Source organism: Engystomops pustulosus, chromosome 7, assembly GCF_040894005.1.
Source record: "Engystomops pustulosus chromosome 7, aEngPut4.maternal, whole genome shotgun sequence".
Classification (NCBI taxonomy): Eukaryota; Metazoa; Chordata; class Amphibia; order Anura; family Leptodactylidae; genus Engystomops; species Engystomops pustulosus.
Window position 1 is genome coordinate 161431723 of NC_092417.1, and position 23998 is coordinate 161455720.

At 39.1% G+C, this 23998-nt stretch overlaps 1 protein-coding gene across 5 annotated transcripts in view; it reads right to left on the bottom strand.

Moving 5' to 3' along the window:
* MPPED2 (metallophosphoesterase domain containing 2) overlaps positions 1–23998 on the bottom strand; it is a 144674-nt gene that overhangs the window by 117740 nt on the left and 2936 nt on the right. For 3 of the 5 annotated variants that reach the window (XM_072118573.1, XM_072118572.1, XM_072118574.1), the window contains exon 2: positions 1002–1245. In XM_072118573.1, coding sequence (XP_071974674.1) covers positions 1002–1129 — 128 coding nt within the window. In that variant the 5' untranslated portion in view covers positions 1130–1245. Of the gene's footprint in view, positions 1–1001; positions 1246–3825; positions 3848–3869; positions 3943–23998 lie in introns of those variants that run through there. The other 2 variants (XM_072118576.1, XM_072118575.1) reach the window with 2 other exon arrangements.

A 23998-nucleotide genomic window follows, 5' to 3' on the forward strand; every position in this document is an offset into this window, starting at 1 on the left:
CTGCTGCCTATATACCACAGGGGGCTGTCTGGCTATATACTGTGGAGCAAATCTGGCTATATGTGCTGTGCAGCAGCAATGTAAATGTTAAGATAATCCTTTATTAGTCCCACAGTGGGGTAATTCACAGCATTACAGCAGCAGAGAGGGTACAGAGAGTGAAGTACAAACTATGACAACAATAATATTAGGGATAAATGAACAAAAAGAAAAGGGGGATAAAAAGATAAAAAAGAGACAAGCAATGATCAGCAGTTTGATGTTTAGTCTGTGGATGGGACCTGCAGGGACTGGTTAGGTGGGGGGCGCAGGTTACTTCTGTTTGTTGAACAGCCTGATGGCAGCGGGGAGGAATGACTTACGATAACGCTCCCTCTCACATTCGGGGTGAAGCAGTCGGTCACTGAAGGTGCTCCCCAATGCCACCACAGTCTCATGCAAGGGATGGGAGCGATTTTCCAGAATAGACTTCAACTTACCCAGTGTCCTCCTCTCAGCTACCACCTGCACAGTGTCAAGAGGACCCCCCAGGTCAGATCTGGCTTTCCTAATCAGGTTGTCCAGTCTGCTCCTCTCCCTCGCTGAGATGCTGCTTCCCCAACAGACTATGCCAAAGAAGATGGCTGGTGCCACTACAGAGTTGAAGAAGGTCTTAAGAAGAGCCCCCCGCACTCCGAATGCCCTCAGCCTACTCAGCAGGTGTAGCCGGCTCTGACCCCTCCTGTGAAGTGCGTTTATGTTCTCTGCCCACTCCAGTTTATTGTTGAGGAGGACACCCAAGTACTTATAGGACTTCACTGCCTCAATGTTCTGCCAAATGTTCTGGTTTAACACAGTAATGAAGAGTGATCCACAGATAAATTGAGTCCATGAGTACCTTGTAGATGCTCCACATGATGTATGTCATGTATGTCATTTGAGTCTCCAGAACTGATCTATCGATGTGCGCATAAACACTATGGTCGAGACTAGAAGATAAAATAATGAACGGATCTACTTACATGTGGACATGTGGAGGTTGGAATCTGCTTTGGTTGATGTTATAGTGTGTGAACGCTTGGGTAGGATTGGAACTATATTCGTCCACCGATACTGTCACTTTGCCTTGTGAGGGAATACCAAGAGCCATCCTTCCTTCTTATAGACATGAGCAAATCACAACGTACAGGAGCGACAGAGCGAAGCGAGCATCATGTGTCCACCAACTGCGAGTCCCACCGATAGGTTCATCAACACTGCTGAAATCTGGAACAGATAGGACATTATTTTATTTAGATTTTGTTACTTTTAATTTGACCATGCCTAAATTTAACCATCCATTGCACATTCAAATTCAACACAACTGGTGAACCCACATACATTATTTGGGATCAGTCGGGGCTAAAACTGGAATATGCTAATTACATAGTATGAGAGTCTTCTTTTGGCATCTCAGTACCATTGCCAGGGGATGGCTCTACAATCCAAGTTGGAACGCACCGTAGTGAATATACAAAATCAACGGTGCCCATTGTACCCCAATACTATGAACGATTGTTAGACTTGGGTTCCTTTGGCTCACCAAATGGACTGGTTCTGGAGGATAACTTCTAGGAAATAGAATCAAGTTGTCCCAATTTGGGTTATAGTTACTGTACTGGGTCTTGGGGACCCGATATTGTGTTATATCCTGGTACCCCGATGGGTCAGTCCACCATGTCTATCAAAAAAATTTCTGTGGGTCCCCTCAAACTAGCCATGTTTCCCTTCTCATGACCCAAAATCATGTCTGCAGTAGGAGTCTCCATCCCTCTACACACACTATAGGAATTTAAGGGATCTTCCCATCCTGGATATTTATGTCATATTACAGGATACCCTATAGATGCAATTTTTACTCAAGGATTCCAATTTTGGAACTGCAGCGGAGGTGGAGACTAGGCTCCTTCCAATCCCTTCTTAGAGAGCTCCAAAAATAGCGGAGCTTATCATAAATTACTACCACCTTGAGCCCTACATCTAGGTTAAGCCCCGCCCCCAAAACGGAACAGGAATTAACCCTGGATTCCCTGCAGAATTTCTAAAACACTTTGGGGCTCATTTACTTACCCGGTCCGGTCGATATCCCGCGGCGTGTTGATTTCTGTTGCGTAAAAGCCGGCGCAATTGTGCCAAAATCCAATCGCGTGCGCCAAAATCCTGGGGCAATTCAGCGAAAATCGGAAATCAGTGGGAAACCCAACCAAAGTGCGCGATTTGGACCCTCAGTAAATGAGCCCCATTCTTTTAGGAACATGTTCAAAATTACACAGACTGACACCGGGGCAATACCGTGTCCTATTAAATTGTATTATTTATTTTTAGGTCGCCCTTCCTTTTAAACTGTGGACAAAGGTCAAGCCTCATTTTATATAAAAGGCCGAAAATTTGGCAAAAGGTCAATCTGTAGCAAATTATGCTTTATAATAAGTAACATGAATCTTCTCTGGGAATTAATTTGCATTAACCTCCGCCTGTAAAATAAGAAAATGTAAAAAAGACTCTGTAAGTAGAGGATATTTATAAGAGCGGCACAATTTCGTATTCCGCTTCAACCTAAACACAGGCGGCTCTAATTACGGATACGGAGACATAAGGGAGAAGTCCGGCTGCCGTCAGTCCAATTATCAGTCACACTAAAGGTCAAATGTTTTTATTCATGTGCGCACGGCCTACCAGACGACTGGGTAATAATCAGAAAGATGCCATTTATACAGTTAATTATCCTACATCCTACACATTTGACAACATGGAAGAAAAAAAGTATAAAAACGGATGTATAGATGTAAACACTGTGAGACAAACTATTCTATAGAAAATCTACCATCAAAACATATATCCAGGCACCGACTATGATAATCTTCTTATATTTGTTATCTATGGCCTCATTCCTTCTAAGATCAACTGTTAAAATGATGCTAATGAGACTAAAGGGCTCTAGGGGGCGTTACAAGAACTACTCCATGTGGTGGCGTCACAGGCTGTTACACTGTCTCCCCTCCCCCTTCTCTCTTTACTCTCACACAGTAGGAGGGTGGAAGTGCTACTGCTTGGTGTAACAGCTATTGAAGCTGCAGCACAGAGGTGAGAACTGGTAAATGCTCCCCAGAGCCTTTCTGGATCATTAGAATCATTTCTAACTGTTTTTTCATTTATTTTTTTTCACTGGAGAGCAAAGTGGGAACTGGCAGCTGGTGAAGGTTAAAGGAAATCTACCATTAAAATCCATCCTGATAAACCAGGGACATTACTCACAGATCCAGGAACTGTGACTGTGGTAATCTTCTTATATTTGCTATCCATGGGCCACTTCCTTCTAAAATCTACTTTTATAAATATGCTTATTAGACTGAAGAGCTCTGGGGGGCATTGACAGAGCCCCTCCATGCTGCAGATTCACATGCTGCTACAATGAGCAAAACATAACTCACCCAAACCCTGTTCTCTCCCTCCTCCCTCTGCCTGTGTGATCCAGTAGCAGCAGGAGGTACAGGGGGAAGGGAGATCTGCTCTGCTCATTGTAACAGCCTGTGAAGCTACAGCACTGAGAGAAAAGCATAATTATAAAAGTTGATTTTAGAAGGTAGGAGGCCATGTATAACAAATATAAGAAGATTACCACAGTCATTGTGCCTGGATCTATGAGTAAGTGTCCCTGGTTTATCATGATGGATTCTGATGGTCGATTTCCTTAATAGTTTATAAAAATCTTAAAAAATGTAAATCTAGAATTTGTAGTCTAGGGGAAGTGAATTCCTGCTCTAGTGTTAAAGGGGTTTCTAACACTATAAAAACCATTTAGGCTACCGGCACATGAATCGTATGTAATATTGCATTTTCAGACTCCCGACCCTTTAGAGTACAAGTTGTTGACGTCATATTCATTGTCCTTGGGATAGTCATGCAAATTCCAAGCCTCAAGTTCATGTGACTGCCAAGTCCAGAAATGGACTCAGCCGCCATAGTGGGAGAGAGTTGCCCATGGCAACCAATCAGAGCTCAGCTTTCACTTTCCCACAGCTGTTTACAAAATGAAAGCTGAACTCTGATTGGTTTCCATGGGCAACTGGAACAGTTTTACCTTAGACACTTCTGATAAATTTCCCCCAGTGAACACGACGCCACTACTACTGTCCAAATAGGACATTAAGAAAGCCCCCATATGCTTGAAAATCCAGATTGGCCAATGTCAGAGGAGTCTTCTTACGCACTGCCAAACCTCCATCTGGAACAGTACCCAATTAACCAATTCTTTCCTGCTCAATCAGAGGAAAAGAAAGACCCAATGGCCCAATATACATTTAATTAAATCTGAAGGTTCAGCTGATATACATCTTAAGTATGTAGATATTTTTCTTAAAGCAAATCTACCATCAAAATCCATCATGATAAACTCTTAAAATTATACTAATGATCCAGAAGGGCTCTGGAGGCGTTACTATAGCCCCTTCATTCAATGTGCAACAGCAATTCCCGTTTCCCACTGTTACAGAGGGAGGGCAAAGTGCAGAGGGAACGTTGAGAGGGGGAGACAGTGTAACAGCCAGTGAAGCTGGCCTCCAGCGATCACAGCCCGCCACAGATATGTGATCACTCCTTGTTGTATTCTTAATTTCCCCACCACGATTTACCGTAATCAATATACTGTTATTATATAATTTTACCTCTAAGCTTCCACAAAAGTAAAAGTACAGAAAGTAAAATCTTGAAAAAAAAAAAAAAAGGAAAAAAAAAAATCTATACATAAATATAATTTGATCCAATAGAAAAATCAAATAGCTTTTCAGGTGTATTTTCTATATCTGTGCCAGCATCTCCACATGCTACATCCATGGCAGGAGGCAAAATATAGGACAGAATTTGTATGCATGAGGTATTGATTTTGGAAAAATAAGCTTGAGCTATAAGGAAGCCGGGAGATCTATCTGCAATGGATGCGGAGAGGACCGGAGCAGATAAACGCCGCAAATAACAAAATTGCACTTTTTCCATTATAAAGAGCCACTAAGCTTTCACATCACAGACTCCTCTCCTCCTATTTCGCAGCTAAATAGTATTTTTGTGTCTCTCAGCGAATTTTATTAAACCCTATGGACAGCGGATAAAATACATGCAGGGAAATGTCCAAAAAAAAAAAAACGGGTTACATTTTATCATTGTATTCTCTGTATATTCTTTGAACTATTTTTTCTTTTAAATTAAAAAATAATAATAATTAAAAAAAAAATTAATGAATACAATTAGCTCCAGTTGATTAAAGGGTCTAAAATGAAAAACATGGCCAAGCTATTTTTTAAGAGAAGCCGCTGTTTTTCTATTTGTCAGCAACCCCTATGGGACAGTCAGTGACCTATGACTGGAATTGACAAAAACATTTTTGCCACCATTCAAAAAAACTTTTGTCCAAAATCATTCCATCAGAGCCTAAGCATACCAATAGCGCTCAAAAATAAACTTGGTGCACAAGCCATGAGGCAAGTTGAGCCTCTTGCCTCAGGCAGCACCACCTGCAGAAAGATGGGGGGCAATGAACTACTAAAAAACAGGACTTGACACTTAAAGGAGATCTACCATCAGATACATTTATCGTAGATTCGTATTATGTACTTACTCCTCAGGATATCTTCTTTCTCATACTGTTTTTATTTAAAGGACATCTATCACCAGGTCAAGGATTGTAAATCAAGCACACTGACATCTGGCAGGATATGCTCTTCTTTTAGCTTCTTATGCAATGATTTTTACAAAAAAAGGCTTTTAGTGTTATGCAAATGAGCCTGTGGGGCTCTAGACTCCATAGGATTTAATAGAGCCTAGAGCCCCTCAGGCTCATTTGAATAATTTATAAAGCCCCTTTTTTCTTGCAAACAAGGGCATACGAAGCTAAAAGAAGAGCAGATTCTGCCAGAGGAGTCACACACCACTATGTCTGTGTGCTTGGTTTACAATCCTTAATCTAGTGATAGATGCCTATAATCCTGGAATAGGCAATTTTGCCCAAACCAGGACTTTTATAAAATATGCTAATTAGATGGAGGCACTCGGGCTTACATCTCCTGAGCACCTCCGGACTCTGGGGGCTGATAATTTATGCACGCCCATATTATTCTTAATACAGTCGGGTCCCATGGTGTGGTCATTCAGACTGCTGGTGATGTCAGCATGGGTGTGAGACACCGCATGGAGATCCCACTTACTAAAAAAAGACCTTAGATATATCTCTTAAATGGGGCAGAGGGGGAGGGGGGGCAAATACTGGCAGCAGAGAGTTTACGTTCACCCCTGACTCCACAAACTGAAACCTAAAGAATGATGTTTATTCTATTGCATAGAGTCTGGGATAAATCTAATCTAAAAAAAAAAAGCAAAAAATAATTCAAAAACATAATAGAAACATAAGAAGGCAGACTGCATGGACCTCCAGGATTTTTTTTTACTTTCCTGAGTCTATGTTTACATCTATATTACATTAATCATACATGAAAGCTTGAAAGAGTCTTTCCAAAAAAACCTGGATGTAATTAGTCCCCATGTACAGGGACAGGATCCTGAGTGATTAGAACCTAAATTGCCCTTTAAAAAAAAAAATCAGACTAAATAGTCCTATAAAACCACTTGTATTTTTATGCCTTGGATGGCTTCATAACTAGTCGCTATGCTTTTTCAGCCTCTCCAAACATAACCAGGCCAAATAAACTTTCCCGAAAAAGGTTCTCCATGTCAGATGTTGTTTTGTAGCCTCAAGATCCAAACCAAATCCAAACCTTACCTGATGATAAGTAGAAGGGGTGGGGAGGTCTCCTGAGGTGCAGCCAAAAATCTTTGATCGTTTAGTAAAAAGTAAATGGTGTGGTGACCCACATTATCATAAAAGAAATAGACATCCATTTCCAGTGGGGGGGAACCAAAACTGACAAACTGACCCAAACGGCAAAAATTTGTCCTTCAGTTGACTTCATGACTTAAAGGGGTTGTCCAACATTAATAAAAACTTTACTGGTGGACTGGGGGGGGGGGGGGGAGTTCTGTTAAAAAAAATTAACCTATACTTAGCTCCCTTGGCGCTCCCTGTGTCTCACGCTTGCTTGTTTAGTGCGGCACGGCAATAATGGACAGCGGCGCAGCCCACCTAGAACGTACACCCGTCCCGGGGGCGCCAAGCCACCAGAAATTGTTGGAGCGGAGCTGCTGTGCCTCTGTAAACCAACAGGGGCAGCGACAGACGGCAGCGTGGGACACCACAAGGACTGAGAAAGGAAAGTATAGATTTATTTTTTTTCATAGCAACCCCCCAGCCCACCAGAAAAGTTTTTTTCAATGCTGGACAACCCCTTTAAACTATTCCTCTAGTCTAAAACCTAGACGGGACATCAATCTGATCAGCGGGGTCCAAGGACCGATCACGAGAACAGTTCAATTTTCACCAACTGAAAGAGTTGAGTCGAGATTGGGTCATTATAAATTATGGGATCAGAAATAACGGTTAAAATACTAATAATTATGTTGTGGTTTGGGAAAAATTGCCCCCTATACATGCTACAGAATTTGCCAAAAAACAAAAATTGGATATTACTACCCATCAAATGCCTACTCTGTATAGACTCTTGTTGTATACCTTAATTCTGTCCTGAAGGATTCATCTAATTTGCTCTTTCTTCTAAGCAGAGAGATTTGGTGTAAGAGGTTTACGGGAGGGCTTAAAAATATTTGGCAAAAAGTCTACAATAGGGTAAGAAAAATAAGGTCAGCATTACTCATCGTAAGATGTTCCAATACCTACCAGTAAGAGGAGTAATGCTTTGTTGCCTTCGCTAGTAAACCCCTTTAAAGAGGACCTGTCACCAAGTACAAAATGCCGAAAAACCAGGGGCGTAACTAGGAATGACACACCTCCGATTCCCGATGTGACCCTGATCAATCTGCTATTTCTTTATTGAAAATCTGCCCAATAGTTCAAAACATATAGCCCTTGCATGTTTGTATTTGAATTAACTCATAACAGTCAAGAGGGTGGTAACATTTTGTTTTCATACAGCAGAAAGAGGCACACCACCCGACAAAATTAAAGGTTACCGCCCCCTTGGCTAGCATGAAATAATATGCTGTTCAATTTCTAGGGGTCAGGACAAATTAAAAAAAAAACTAAACATAAAATTGATTGGGGGGACTTGGAGCTTAAATTTAAGTAGGTTATTCAGCATTTTGTAATTGGTGACAAGTTCTGTTTAAAGGAAATTTACCATCAGAATCCATCACGATAAACCAGGGACACTTATTCATAGATCCAGCCACCGTGACTGTTGAAATGATCTTATATTTGTTATCCATGGTCTCCTTCCTTCTATAATCAACTTTTAAAATTATATTAATGAGCCAGAAGGGCTCTGGGGGGCGTTACCAGAGCCACTCAGTGCTGTAGATTCACAGTCTGTTACAATGAGCAGAATCCCTGCTCTTCCTGCTGCAGCTAGATTACACAGGAAGAGGGAGGAGAGAAAGAGCAACGGGTTGGGTGAGACAGCCTGTTAATCTGCAGCGTGGAGGGGTTCTGGTAACACCCCCAGAGTCTTTCAGGCTCATTAGAATAATTTTAAAAGTTGATTTTAGAAGAAGTAGGCCATGGATAAGAAATATAAGAAGATTACCACAGTCACGGTGCCTGGATCTAAGAGTAATGTCCCTGGTTTATCATGATGGATTTCTTAAAGGTGTTTTCAGTAAATAAAATATGTACATAATTATATTTTGTGTATTGATAAATTATATGATATATAATAATTATGAGCGAATATTCTGTGCCACATTTGTCAAAAGATTCGGTTCAGGACTGTTCGATTCGAACCTTAATTGCTTTTGTTGACATGGAAATTGGTATATAACCCCCTCTAGTGCTCTTTTTCATGAAAAAGTTGAAAATGTAGAAAATTTTTTACAAATTTCCCTTGCCCATCCCCCTCTCCGGGGGATGTATGACAGAGGTAGCTGATGCCAATTTAAAAGATTAGTCTGCAGCGAATTCGAAAAAATTCTAATAAAATTTGGTGCCTTAAAAATGGCAGTACCGAAACTAGGAACCAACAAATACATTTGTTCTTATACAGGCGCTCCCCTACTTATGAACACCCGACTTACAGACGACCCCTAGTTACAAACAGACCTCTGGATGTTGGTAATTTACTGCATATTAGCCTTAGGCTACAACGATCAGCTGTAACAGTTATCACAGGTGTCTGCAACTAAGATTTATTTACAGGAACAGGAACGCAGGAGCACGGGAAAAGGAACGCAGGAACACACAGGAGCACGGGAACAGAAACACAGGACACAGGAACTCAGGAGCAGGAGCACACAGGAATATCACAGCAGAGCTTTCTCCAAGGCGTAGGCACATAGATCCGGCAGGGAGTGTAGGAAGAGGCAGGTTTAAATAATTTTCTGAAAACGGCCAACGCCAATTAACGGTGCGCAGGTCCTTTAAATCTACTGAAGGCAGCGCACCCTAGGAGGCGGGGCCACGCGCACCGCGCTGCCGGAGTCGCGCTGTATCGCGGGGAACTGATTGACTCTCCGGGGGACCGGAGCAGTGGAGAGGGGCACGGGTGCGCCTGTGACCCGGGAGATGGGTCGCAGGAGCACCTGTGACAGTTTCAATGAGACACCCCTTTAACAGTGACTCCAAGGTCGAATTTCGCATAATTTTTTTTATAAATCCATGAATGGAATTCCAGATTTCTTTTCAGACAATAAAAATTCATGCAGAATAGTTCCTAAATCTGTTTTATGGGTTGCAGGTAGGATTTCCCGAGGAAACGCCAGGCTGCGGAATGCTCTTAGATGAAATCCATATTTGTTGTTGCTGTTTACCGAGATTAAACAGGTAGTGTTTTAAATGCACGGATTACACAAGATCAAACATCCAAATACCAAAGTCTCCGAGTAATCTCTTGTCAAATATTTCAATAAAAACAACAGCGACGAGGCTGCAAAAAATCCAGACAGCCTCTACCAAGGCTCCGTACAGGAAATTACTGGTTTATTTAAGGGGAACAGAACTTCCTAAGTCATGGCTGGATGTTCAGAGACAACTCAGAATCACCGCTCAGGGGTCGTAGTAAGACCTGAATACTAGAAGTCTGTAGGCGAGTGCTATGTATGGAATAACTAAAGATAATTATTCTATTTATTATGTAATAATCTTTCTCTTACTTCTGCTCATTCATTGTCTCAATATTTAAAAAAATAAATAAAATAAAAATAAATAAAAAATTCTGCAGACCAGAATCCACCAACAAAGATGGATCTTCTTATTCAAATGTGTCTTTACTTAGTACCTTGTGTAGACAAAGGTGTAATATCCTAAAGTAGATGGAGCTTAAAATGGTTCCAAGGGAACCTGTCATCAAGTTTTACCCTCACTAAAAAAACAGCACCCACAGGTAAGGGATGAAATGTCCTACTAGAATTCCCTATTTTATGTGGAATAACACGGATTTCAAACACGTGAAGGGCACCCCCCACAAATCAGTTTTTAAAGAAATTTGAAAGTGAATTGCCGCTTCTTCACTGGCCACTAGAGATGATGAAGCTGACGCTTTGAATAATTTTTCGGAACATTCAATTTGGGTCTGGACTTGTAAATCAAGCACACTGACATACTGGTGTGTGTCCCGTCTGGCAGGATCTGCTCTTCTTTAAAGGAAATCTACCACCAGGATGAAGGATTGTAAAGCAAGCACACTGACATACTGGTGTGTGTCCCGTCTGGCAGGATCTGCTCTTCTTTAAAGGAAATCTACCACCAGGATGAAGGATTGTAAAGCAAGCACACTGACATACTGGTGTGTGTCCCGTCTGGCAGGATCTGCTCTTCTTTAAAGGACATCTACCACCAGGATGAAGGATTGTAAAGCAAGCATACTGACATGCTGGTGTGTGCCCCCTCTGGCAGTATTCTGGCTTCTTATTTCCCGTTTTTTACAAACAAAGGATTTTATAACTATGCAAATGAGCCTGAGCTGCTCTGGGCTCCATTGGCTTTAATAGAGCCTGGAGCCCCTTGGGCTCATTTACATAACTGTAAAGCCCTTTATTCTTAAAAACAATGGCATAAGGAACTTAAAGAAAAGTGGATTCTGCCAGAGGGGGCACACACCACTATATCAGTGTGCTTGGTTTACAATCCTTCATCCTGGATTGTAGGTGTCCTTTAAAGGGTTAAAACCTGATCAGTGCCAGCAACGTTTGTGTCAGTGGGGATAAGAACGCTTAACCTGAGCTTTTGACTTTAAAAATTTGTTTTCATTTTCGGTTTTCACTAAAACATTAATAACGGGAGTCTAACAGATGTGATTGAAGTGAAAATTAATGGAAACCATCAAAAGTCCATTGATATCTAGCAAATCAGAAAATATTCAGATTCAAGCCAAATTCATACCGAATCTCTAAATCAACAAATAGATTCATCTCCACTGCCCACCAAGCTCAATGCCATACACTGTCTGGTGGCGGTGCTTGGTACTGCAGCTCAGATTCAACATCACAGGCCTGAGCAGAATTCCATTTGGGAAAGCCATGTGTACTGATGACTAGTGATGAGTGAACCCGCTATAATTTGGGTTCGGAAGAATTTTTAAAATCTGTTCAAGCCCGGGTAACAAACTCGGTCCTGGATCCCACCAGTAACACCCAGGACTACTGTCGGCAATGATTGGCGTGGTTAACTGTTTAAATGCAACTGGCAGTGATATGGCTGAGCATTTTGGGTAGAGTCTTCACTCCCTATCACGTCATCGGGGAGCGATAATTCTCCCAAAAATAGTGGATTCCTGTGACTTTGCCAGCACCGATCATGGGCGTTAACAATGGGGGATGGGGAGGTAGAGCTCAACAATGGAAAGCACGGTGGTTCAGTGGTTAACATTACAGCCTTGCAGCACTGGGGACTTCTGCAAAGAGTTTGTATGTTCTCTCCGTGTTTGCGTGGGTTTCTTCCGGGTTCTCCGGTTTCCTCCCACACTCCAGAACATACCGGTAGGTTTATTAGATTGTGAGTCCCATTGGGAGCAGGGACCGATTTGGCAAACTCTGTGCAGCGCTGCGGAATCTGTGTGCACTATATAAAAAAATAATTATTATTAGTGATCAAGAGTACTAAGTCCCACCCTTTTAAAAGAGACTATGCTACATAGTAAGCAACTAGCAAGCTCCTAGATTAAGAGGCCGTCCTCTCCTTGGATTGACAGTGGTTCAGTTTCCCTGCAGCACCTCCACAGGCGAAAAAGAGTATTACAGGATGATCATTAATATTAATGGTTTATCTATGTTATTCATGGATGTGTCTGGTCTTCCAGAGAGAGACCACCTGATAGCCCCTCACTGCTGTGATGAAGCGGGGGCTCTACAAAGTAAAAAAAATCTATGTTAAAGTATCTAAACCACACAAGAGCGTAACCTTGTCCAGCCCTGGATGCGAAACAATACAAGCCTCTCGACTGAGCAGTAATATGTGACCATGAGATGTCAGCACTCAATAGACTCATTATGATATTTGTATATGCCTTGTGACATGTTCAGATTATTACAATTTAGGGTACACTGTAACCTTCCACACACTCATTGTACTACTTGTAGATGATTGTTATAATAGATATTATCTCTAGTATCAGAATCATTACAGCCTTGGACACATGGACGATTGTACATAGCGGTAGATTGGCTTTTGTTGTCCTGAAGGGAACGAGTTGGAATTGACAGGATGTTGTCACGACCAAGACCTCTCTACAATGTCACCGTTGTGTTCAATGCTAGTTACTTTCATGAAGAATTAGACTTTTTTTTATGTTTAGATGCACTACATTCTATGTGAATTTTTTTTTACCCCCTAAAATTTTTATTTTTGGTTTAACCGATTGTTTATCCATAATATATCAAATTTATTTCAAATACATTTCTAGACTCTGTCGTGCTCCCTCTTTTGGGACAAAATCTTAGGACTTGCAACAGTACAGAAGAATATAAAACTCACCCAATATGGCCGCCATTATAGCTCCAACACGGATCCCCTACACATTAGACATATGACAATATTGGTGAGTTTAGTCGACCATATAATAGACACGGTAGCCCCTTGACTATTCCCGGGTGATAGATCGAGTTTGGTTTTCGGGAGACGAGACGTGATATTCGTTGGCCCAATGAGTGTCTGGTTAAAGGCTATCGCATGTGTATTATTGACCTTATTCAACTATTAGTGATGTTGTATCCACCTGTGTAGTAACATAAGTGCCTATGTGCAGGGGTATAACTTGAGAGGGTGCAAAGGGGTCAAGGAACCTTAAAGGGAACCTGTCGGCAAGAACAGATACAATAAACCTTACTCCCCCCCCCCTGTGCCTTTGTTAAAAAGTGTGGCACAGATGTCCCAGCTTAAAACTTTCTCCTCCGACCAGTAAAATTGTTCCCCAAACTTTTTCTGCCTTTGCCTATGTTAGCCACCACCACCATGTGGTTCCACCCACTACATCGTGGTTGCAACCACCACAGCTTGGCCCCAATCCACCACGGAACCCGTGAAATGGTGAGAAGATCTGAAGATTCCCACACAGTACTCATTGCTAAATTCTCCATGCAGCGAGAGGGGCAACATTCTGGTAAGGACAGGAAGTGGACAGGGAAAGAACTTCCTGTCTGCTCAGGTCCGAGACTTGAAGAGAAACTGAACTGTCAGTTAAAAGAAGGAGACGGGGTTCACTGGCAGCCTGGGAGAAAACTTGACTCTTTTTTTCAGAAGTTGACTCATGTTTACTTATCCCTATATTATAAAAAGGTACTATATTAAAAAATGGGGAGGACATTTAAACCTTTTCCAGCACATAATCCCAGTGTAAGAGGAACCCAATCCCAGGACCAGAGTCAGGAGACTCAAATCCAAAGTGGCAGCTTCCACAATTTGGACACAGCTCCATCTACATTCTCCCAGCCTGCATCTACTACCAGGCTGGTGCACTATTCCTGAGGACCCCTCTCCCTGACCACTCCAGTACCAGATCTGCTGTAGACCGTTTAGGCCCGTTGCCTGCTAGCTGTTGTTCAATAAAGAACCGTGAGTTGATTAGCTCAACGTTGCCTCCATCTGATCCCTGAATACGGCTATCACCACAACGGGCTCCCCATCCATTACCCAGGGACATATCTTAAAGACACCTGCTGGAGACCTTCCAGGCTGTAGGACATCCCTCTGGTCCCCATACCAACCACCGTGACACAAGCGTGCTTAGGCCGCAACCGCCAGCCACTCAGGTATTCTGGGCCCAGGCTCCAAGAAAAGGCAAGATATATATGGGTGGAATACCTGGATAGATAGATAGATAGATAGATAGATAGATAGATAGATAGATAGATAGATAGATATGAGATAGATAGATAGGAGATAGATAGATAGATAGATAGGAGATAGATAGATAGATAGATAGATAGATAGATAGATAGATAGATAGATATGAGATAGATAGATAGATATGAGATAGATAGATAGGAGATAGATAGATAGATAGATAGATAGATAGATAGATAGATAGATACAAAAAGTAAAGTTCAAGTCCGCACAGCTTTGTGGAACCCCTAAGGAGGGGGGTGCAAAGCCCACCAAGGTCCTGGCTTGGTCCTTACGCAGATACAATTTGGAAAAAGCAAGCTTTACTGAGGCCAGGCTTGAAAAAGGTGTCCAACACCGAAACGTTGCCATTTACCTCAATAAAGATCACCAACTTTTGAATTGTACCTTTGGAGTGGTGCTCGCTTTTTCCAATTTGTAGATAGATAGATAGATAGATAGATATGAGATAGATAAATAGATAGATAGATAGATAGATAGATAGATAGATAGATAGAAGATAGATAGATAGATAGATAGATGATAGATAGAAGATAGATAGATAGATAGATAGATAGATAGATAGATAGATAGATAGATATGAGAGATAGATGATAGATAGAAGATAGATAGATATGAGAGATAGATGATAGATAGAGATAGATATGAGAGATAGATGATAGATGGATAGATAGATAGATAGATAGATAGATAGATAGATAGATAGATAGATAGATAGATGATAGATGGATAGATAGATAGATAGATAGATAGATAGATAGATATGAGAGATAGATAGATAGATAGATAGATAGATAGATAGATAGATAGATAGATATGAGAGATAGATGATAGATAGAAGATAGATAGATAGATAGATATGAGAGATAGATGACAGATAGAAGATAGATAGATAGTTAGATATGAGATAGATAGATAGATAGATAGATAGATGATAGATAGATAGATAGATAGATAGATAGATGATAGATAGATAGATAGATACATAGATAGATAGATTGATAGATAGATAGATAGATAGGTGAGATAGATGATAGATAGATATCCAAAAGAAATGAAGCACTCCAATTACGGTAAGGTAAAAGAGGAGGTGAAGTTTATTCCAGAACAGGCAATGTTTCGGTGCAGTGTGCACCTTTCTCAAGCAGGAGGTAGATGATAGATAAATAGATGATAGATAAATAGTTTATAGATATATAAATGATTGATAGATGATATATATGAATAGATAGATTATAGATAGACATATACCTACTGGAAATCCTCCCTTACATTACACTGTGCTGTATACAGAGGTAATGAAGCCATTTATCAGGATGGAGTCACATGGAGCAATGGTTAATCTTCAACAACTGCCCACTACAGGACAGATGGTAAATCCCTGGTCAGTTACTTTATTATTTTACAACTCAGGCGATATATGGCAGTCCATATGCTCCACACCTCCGGGGCGAGGGGCACATTAACTAGTCCAGAGGATGGCAAACATTTTGACTTGTGACTACATTCACTAAGATTAGGACACACAAAGCGAATGGAGCCCAGAGATCAGATATGAACTGGTTAAATCCTACTGTATACAGGGGTTAAATGAGGACACAGACATAGCGCCGAATTCCACAATCACCGACAGGTTCTCTATCCCAGAGCACTGAGGCTTATGATGGAAGTTATTACAGAACGCAGACACAGCAGAGCCGGGTTTGTCATTTGGCACAATTTATATAAATCGTCAAAAGTTTTACATGGGACTGCAGGTTATTTACTGCTGCTCTTTTCCATAGAGTGAACTATTAGTCTAGATGTCTGTATAGAGCTGACATAGAGGTACATAGCGCTATACTGTTACCACATATGCTTCTCATTGTAGCACTGCTTCCCGGGAATAATACCGCCATACACACGCTGCCTATGTACATCACTTCACAGAGGCCCCATATGTCCTGCCGCCCCTATGTACTACCCTATAGGCTCCATGCCCATCTATCTAACGTCACATGTCCTGGGTCCAACAAGCCCAACAAGGGAAACATCTGCTGATGTCTCAATGTGAAATTAAACGCTGCAGAATATGTCGCAGATATGGAGGTTTTGATTTTCCAGTGTTTTTTTTCCCCAAAAGTGATCTGATGGGACTCCATGTTATTTTTTTTTACATATATAAACCAAAAGTTTTACTAAATTTACTAAAAATTTACTAATTTTACTAAAATGTAATTGAGTTCTTCTCAATTATTTCAATATTCCTGAATTTTTTTCAAAAAATTACATTCAAAATAGTAAAACAGTACACAGTAAAAAACAGTGGACAGAAGAACGCCCAGCGAGTGTTTGGTTACATGTCTGTCTGCTCAGAGATCCTTTCATTACTAATTTCTTGTGACGCACACGATAAATGGAAGGATAGATAGGGAGAGAAGTAGAGAGAGAGGGGATAGATAGAAAGAGATAAGGATAGATAGAGAGATAGGAGAGATAAAGAGAAGGATAGATAGAGACAGAAGGATAGATAGAGAGATAGGAGAGATAAAGAGAAGGATAGATAGAGAGATAGGAGAGATAAAGAGAAGGATAGATAGAGACAGAAGGATAGATAGAGAGAAAGATATATATATATTGAGAGAAGGATAGATAAAGAGAGAGGATAGAGACAGAAGGATAGATAGAGAGAGAAAGAGAAGGATAGATAGAAAGAGAGAAGGATAGAGAGCAAGAGAAGGATATATAAAAATAAAAGGATAGATAAAGAGAGAAGGATAGATAGAAAGAGAGATAGATAGAAAGAGAGAAAGATAGAGAGAGAAGGATAGATAAAGAGAAAAAGATAGAACCAGAGAAGGACAGTGATAAACAGATAGAGAGAAAGGATAGATATAGAGAGAAGGAAAGGCAGAGAAAAAAGTATAGCTATTGAGAGATAGACAGAAGGATAGAAAAAGCAAAGATAATTAGAGAGAAAAGAATAGAAAAATGGATGGGATAGATAGAGATAAATAGAGAAAAAAGTATAGATAGTAAGAGATAGATATAGAGAGAAGGATAAAAAAGCAAGGAGAGATGAGAGAAAAGGATAGATAGAGTAAAGGATCAATAGAGAATGAAGGAAATATGGAGAAATGCAAATACGCTTTTCATGGGAAATACGGAGAAAATAATAGAAGGATAAATAGATAGGTAGATAACATAGAGACAGTAGATGGAAAGATCTTTTTTTTCTTTTTAGGCCCCATGATAGATGACAAAGAGCCAGTTTATATGGGGGACCAATCATGGCTTATTTAAAAAATAAATCTCAAAAACATTTAAAAAATTATTGATAATTAATGATTAGAAATTTGTTACAGTTAATTCATAGAAAGAAATCAGGAAGGAAAGAAAGAAAGAAAGATAAAGAGTAGAAATGTATAGAAGTAAAAAATATAAATATATGGATAATAGATGGATGATAGATATGAGATAGATAGATAGATAGATAGATAGATAGATAGATAGATATGAGATAGATAGATAGATAGATATGAGATAGATAGATAGATAGATAGATATGAGATAGATAGATAGATAGATAGATAGATAGATATAGGATAGATAGATAGATAGATAGATAGATATAGGATAGATAGATAGATAGATAGATAGATAGATAGATATGAGATAGATAGATAGATAGATAGATAGATAGATAGATATGAGATAGATAGATAGATAGATATGAGATAGATAGATAGATAGATAGATATGAGATAGATAGATAGATAGATAGATAGATAGATATAGGATAGATAGATAGATAGATAGATAGATATAGGATAGATAGATAGATAGATAGATAGATAGATAGATAGATATGAGATAGATAGATAGATAGATAGATAGATAGATATGAGATAGATAGATGATAGATAGATAGATAGATATGAGATAGATAGGAGATAGATAGATAGATAGATAGATAGATAGGAGATAGATAGATAGATATGAGATAGATAGATAGATAGATAGATAGATAGGAGATAGATAGATAGATAGATAGATAGATAGATAGATAGATAGGAGATAGATAGTAATAAGATATATAGGGGGACATTAATCATAGTCTGTTAGACTGCTTTGAGCGTCTTTTAGCGCATTTATGCGCCACTTTCTGGCGCACAGCAAAGTTCGGCACTTAGTGGTTTTGAGTCCCTGCGCCTTATCTGACATAGTGAGTGCGTCCTAAACAGATGTTTGCACGGGAACTATCACAAAATTGCGCCTAAAAAGGCAAAAATGCACCTCCTCTGAGCAGCTGCACTTCCAAAAAACTTCCCTTTTCATTACTAAAAACATAAATTTTAGGTTCCCAAATGAAAAATTCCCTCCATACAACATGGAAAATACTTCTGCTCAGTTTTAAAATGTAAAATTTCCCCAGTAACGACTTCATCACTTTCTATGGGATCATCTCTGGGAGTGATTATTGTCTTATTGTACAGATCTGAGAATATTATCAGTCTCCATTTCATGTAAATTACAATAAAAAAGGAAAAGACTCATTTCTGCAAGAATTTTTTATTTTTTTTTTACATCTCTGTAACTTTTAGTCCCTGCAGTTACATCACAATGATAGGATTTGTGCAGAGATGAAGCCCTGAACGTTCTGTCACCTTCTCTCAGTCTCCTTTCATTATTGCTCACAAATCAGATCTAACAATTGCGCCAAATTTGGCGCTAATTTAGGCGCAAATGAATGGGACATGAGACAATTCCAAAGTGCATTTACTAAGGCAGAACCAGATCCATCATAGATCAGGAGCCAAAAAGAAGAGCAAACCAGGCGCAAAAATAGGCGAGACCCACTATGATTAATGTCCCCCCATACAGTTGGTAGTCATATAGATAGACAGACAGATAAAGAGATAGTTAGATAAATAGATAGATAATTCTGCGGCTCAACTCTTTCAGCAGAACCAATGTATTTTACCTGCAGTCCCATGTAAAACCACAAACACCCTCCGCTCTGCTATATATGACCCATCTATCTATAGTATTTTGGTGACTACTGAGTCCCCATGTTTCCTCCAATCACAGACGCCTCCACACTAGAAGTCACATTACCCCCTGAAGTTGTTTGTTAACCCTTTCTATACTAGATATATACTATAACCTCTCGTAGTCTTGTCGTCGCTCAGTTATTCTCAAAAATGTTCCCATGGACCGCTATGTATCTGACGAGGTGTATCCCCCCCTCCCCTAAAGAATACAAAATAAAAGTGCGGTGAAAACCCCCCAAAAATGCCTGGTCGGCAGCTGCATGTGGTAGTTTTCCTCTGAGTGGCGGCTTGCGATAAGACAACACCTGCTTTCTCCCGGCTCACAGCCCCGGCTCATTTACACTTCGCTTCTCGCTGCGGTGAGAAATGACACAATTATTCCATCCTGAGAGGTAACTACCTATGTGAAATACGCAAGCGTAAGGTTTCTAGAAGACGCCAAAGTTGCCAGACAGATGTTTACGAATGGAGCGCGGAAAGAGATAAACCTGGCAATAACCATGAAGAGCGAAAAAAAAACACCGGCGCCGCACTGTACACAACAAAACAACGCAGCAATAAAGTTTACTGCAAGGCCTCAACCACTCCGCACCGGGAGCAGAACCACTTACATGTTCTCTCAAATCAAAAAGTGGGTGTGTGTGGGGGGGTATCTATTTTATTTTTTTCTACGTGGAACAACTGTGTTCACATTACCGCTGCGACTTCCGTAGTTCTGCTGCATTACACTGAAAAGTTCTATGACAAATTCAGCTCTGCTTCATCTGCTGCAGTCCCATAACATGACTCCTAATCACTTTACAGGAATACACTATAGGCGATGCTATATCCAAGTGTATTAACCCATTATGTACACACTAGTAGAAACCAATCTATAGATATATCTATCTCGATAAAGAAGGACATATGTGATGTTATATTTCCTGGTGGTCCAAGGGACATCACTTCTATCTATATCTGTATCATCTCTATATCTTTATATATACACCTATCCATCTATCTATAGAGCAATCATCTACATATCTACCATCTAGCTATATCATATCTATCACTATATAATCCACATGTCTCTATTTATATACATCTATCTATCTATCTATCTATCTATCTATCTATCATCCATCTATCTATCTCATATCCATCTATCTCATATCTATCTATCTATCTCATATCCGTCTATCTATCTATCTATCTATCTATCATCTCATATCTATCTAAAGAGGAATCATCTATATATCTATAATATATCCTATATCTATCTCCTATCATCTATATTTCTCTCATCTATCTTCAATGATCTGTCTCTAACTAACTAGTTATCGATCATCTAAATCATATATATCTATATCTTCATTATGTCTTAATCTATATATATATATATATATATATTTATATATACACCTATACATCTATCTATAGATCAATCATCTATTTATCTATCATCTATCTATCTATAACATATCTCTCATATCATCTATATTTCTCTCTATTATCTATCTATCTATCTCATATCTATCTATCTATCTATCTATCTCATATCTATGTATCTATCTATCTATCTCATATCTATCTATCTATCTATCTATCTATCTATCTATCTATCTCATATCTATCTATCTATCTCATATATATCTATCTATCTCCTATCTATCTCATATCTATCTATCTCCTATCTATCTATCTATCTATCTATCTATCTATCTATCTCATATCTATCTATCTCCTATCTATCTATCTATCTATCTATCTATCTATCTATCTCATATCTATCTATCTATCTCATATCTATCTATCTCATATCTATCTATCTATCTATCTATCTATCTATCATCTATCTCATATCTATCTATCTATCTATCTCATATCTATCTATCTATCTCATATCTATCTATCTATCTCATATCTATCTATCTATCTATCTATCTATCTATCTATCATCTATCTCATATCTATCTATCTATCTATCTATCTATCTATCTATCTATCTATCTATCTATCTATCTATCTCATATCTATCTATCTCATATCTATATATCTATCTATCTCATATCTATCTATCTCATATCTATATATCTATATAATATCTATCTAATACCAATCTGTGGGGGTTAATTATCGCCCCCCTTCCCTGGGCTCTTTTTGCACCTTTAGTGAGTGTACTTTTTTCGCACCTTATTTGTCTTTGTAGTCTCAGTTCTTCGTCAAAGTCAGATTTTTTTAGAGACTTTTTAGGCACAAATTTTTTGCAAAACCCTTACCACTGGCTTTCCTATGCATGGCCTGGACTGTTCTTGCTAAGTTATTTAGGCACAAAACAAAGCTATATCAGGGGCAAACATCTGGTAGAAGTAGAAATACAAAGACAAATTAGGCACAAACCAGTATTACTCCTACTCACCAAACTCCAGCACAAAAATTACGCAAATTACCCAAATGCACCAAAAAGTCACTAAAATACAACAAAAAAACCTGCATCAGACCGTGTATCTTTTATCATAACCATCTACAGGCAGTCCCCGGGCTACGTACAAGTTAGGGTCCGGAGGTTTGTTCTTAAGTTGAATTTGTATGTAAGTCAAAACTGTATATTTTATAATTGTAGATCCAGACAAAAACATTTTTTGCCCCAGTGACAATTGGAGTTTAAACATTTTTTGGTGTAATGGGACTAAGGATTATCAATAAAGCTTCATTACAGACACCTTACAGCTGATCATTGGAGACCATAGTAACATCCAGAGAGCTTCACCAGAGGTCAGAGGGGTCTGTCTGTAATTATGGGTTGTCTGTAAGTTGGGTGTCCTTAAGTAGGGGACCGCCTGTATATATATATATATATTGCCAGATTTATCTCTGATGTGGGATAAATGACCCCTATATTTTGATGCCATATCCAATATCTACGTATATCATACACCGCTGCTATACTACATATACAGCAGTGCCAACTCTGTAACAGGCTCTGTACGCTGGTCTATAGGCCCTCACATTTATATGTCTATAGAAATCTCAATTTAAGGTTTTTCTATTACTACTTGTGCTTTTTATGAGTCTTCTGACAAACCAAAAAAGTTAGAGTGACCAAAGAATGACAACAGTAATGTATAACGAGAACCGGGTGACGAAATGTGCGTGACCACAAATACATGTATGTATATACTCAGATAGGTATATATAGATAGATGCATAGATGAATATATACCGTATATATATATATATATATACACACACAGATAGGTATATATATTACATATATATATATACACATGGATATGTAGATATAGCTAGATAGATAGATATTACATAAATAGTTCATATATATATATAAATGTATACAACATATACATCAATATATATAAAACTAATGAACTGTAAAGCCAATGCTGCAGTTTGCTGCCCTGTTACACTATCTATGCCATACCATAGGATTAGTGATAAACTAAATAAGTTACAATAACTGAGAATTATGTAACAACCGAGTGACCAACTCAACTCTGCTACACATCTACGATCCCAATGATACAGAACACACACACATATAGTAATAGAAGTCATAGCAACATGTTATATATATAGTAACTACAGTAAAGAACACTTAGGGGGTCATTTATCTTATTTCCCCCTTTTGTGCGCTCTTTTTGCGCCTGTTGTGAGTGTATTTTTTACACCTTATTTGACTTTGTCGTTTTGTCGTTACTAGGCGCAAATTTTAAAAAAGGCGCAATTTGTTGCGCAAATTATACCATTGCCTTTCCTAAGCATGGTCAGGACCGGCGTCTTATTGCGCAATTATTTGCACCCATAAAAGCACAATAGTATAATAAATCGGGTGCCAACATCTGTACAGAGGCGCAATGTAATGACGGATAGGGCGCAACAACACACGATGAATAGAGGCATAACATTCCAAAAAAAAAAAAAACGCAAAATTGACGCAAAACAGACATGATGCACCAAAAAGACGCAAAAACACCAACAACAAGGGGAAAAGAAAAAATAATTATAACTGATCACCATCAGAATATATACGCATATAGTGAAATATCTTTAAGCAGACGCCCCATTAAGCTTTCATACAGTATATTGAGGGGGGAGGAATCAGTCTTTTAGAGAGGGGGTCTTCTCAAAGGGGAGGTTTCACTGCATATGTATAATATTGTACATAGCAAATATGAAGGTAAATTCAGAACTTTTTTCCATGCCGGAATATGACTACATTACACAGAATTATAAGTTGCTCCATTGACACACATACACACTGTACAATATAATCACATACTACACTTACAACAGGTACTGTACAAAGAAGGAAGAGGAATACATATGTGTATATATACATTCACAAATTAGATAGATAATAGATAGATAGACACATAGATAGATATATAGATGATAGACACATATATAGATAGATAGATAGATATATGAGATAGATAGATAGATAGATAGATAGATAGATAGACAGATACAGTGAATGTCAGTCTACACTTATCCAATATTCCGCCAATTAAAGTATCTCCTGAGATCACACACATATATAATGTATAGGCAGCCG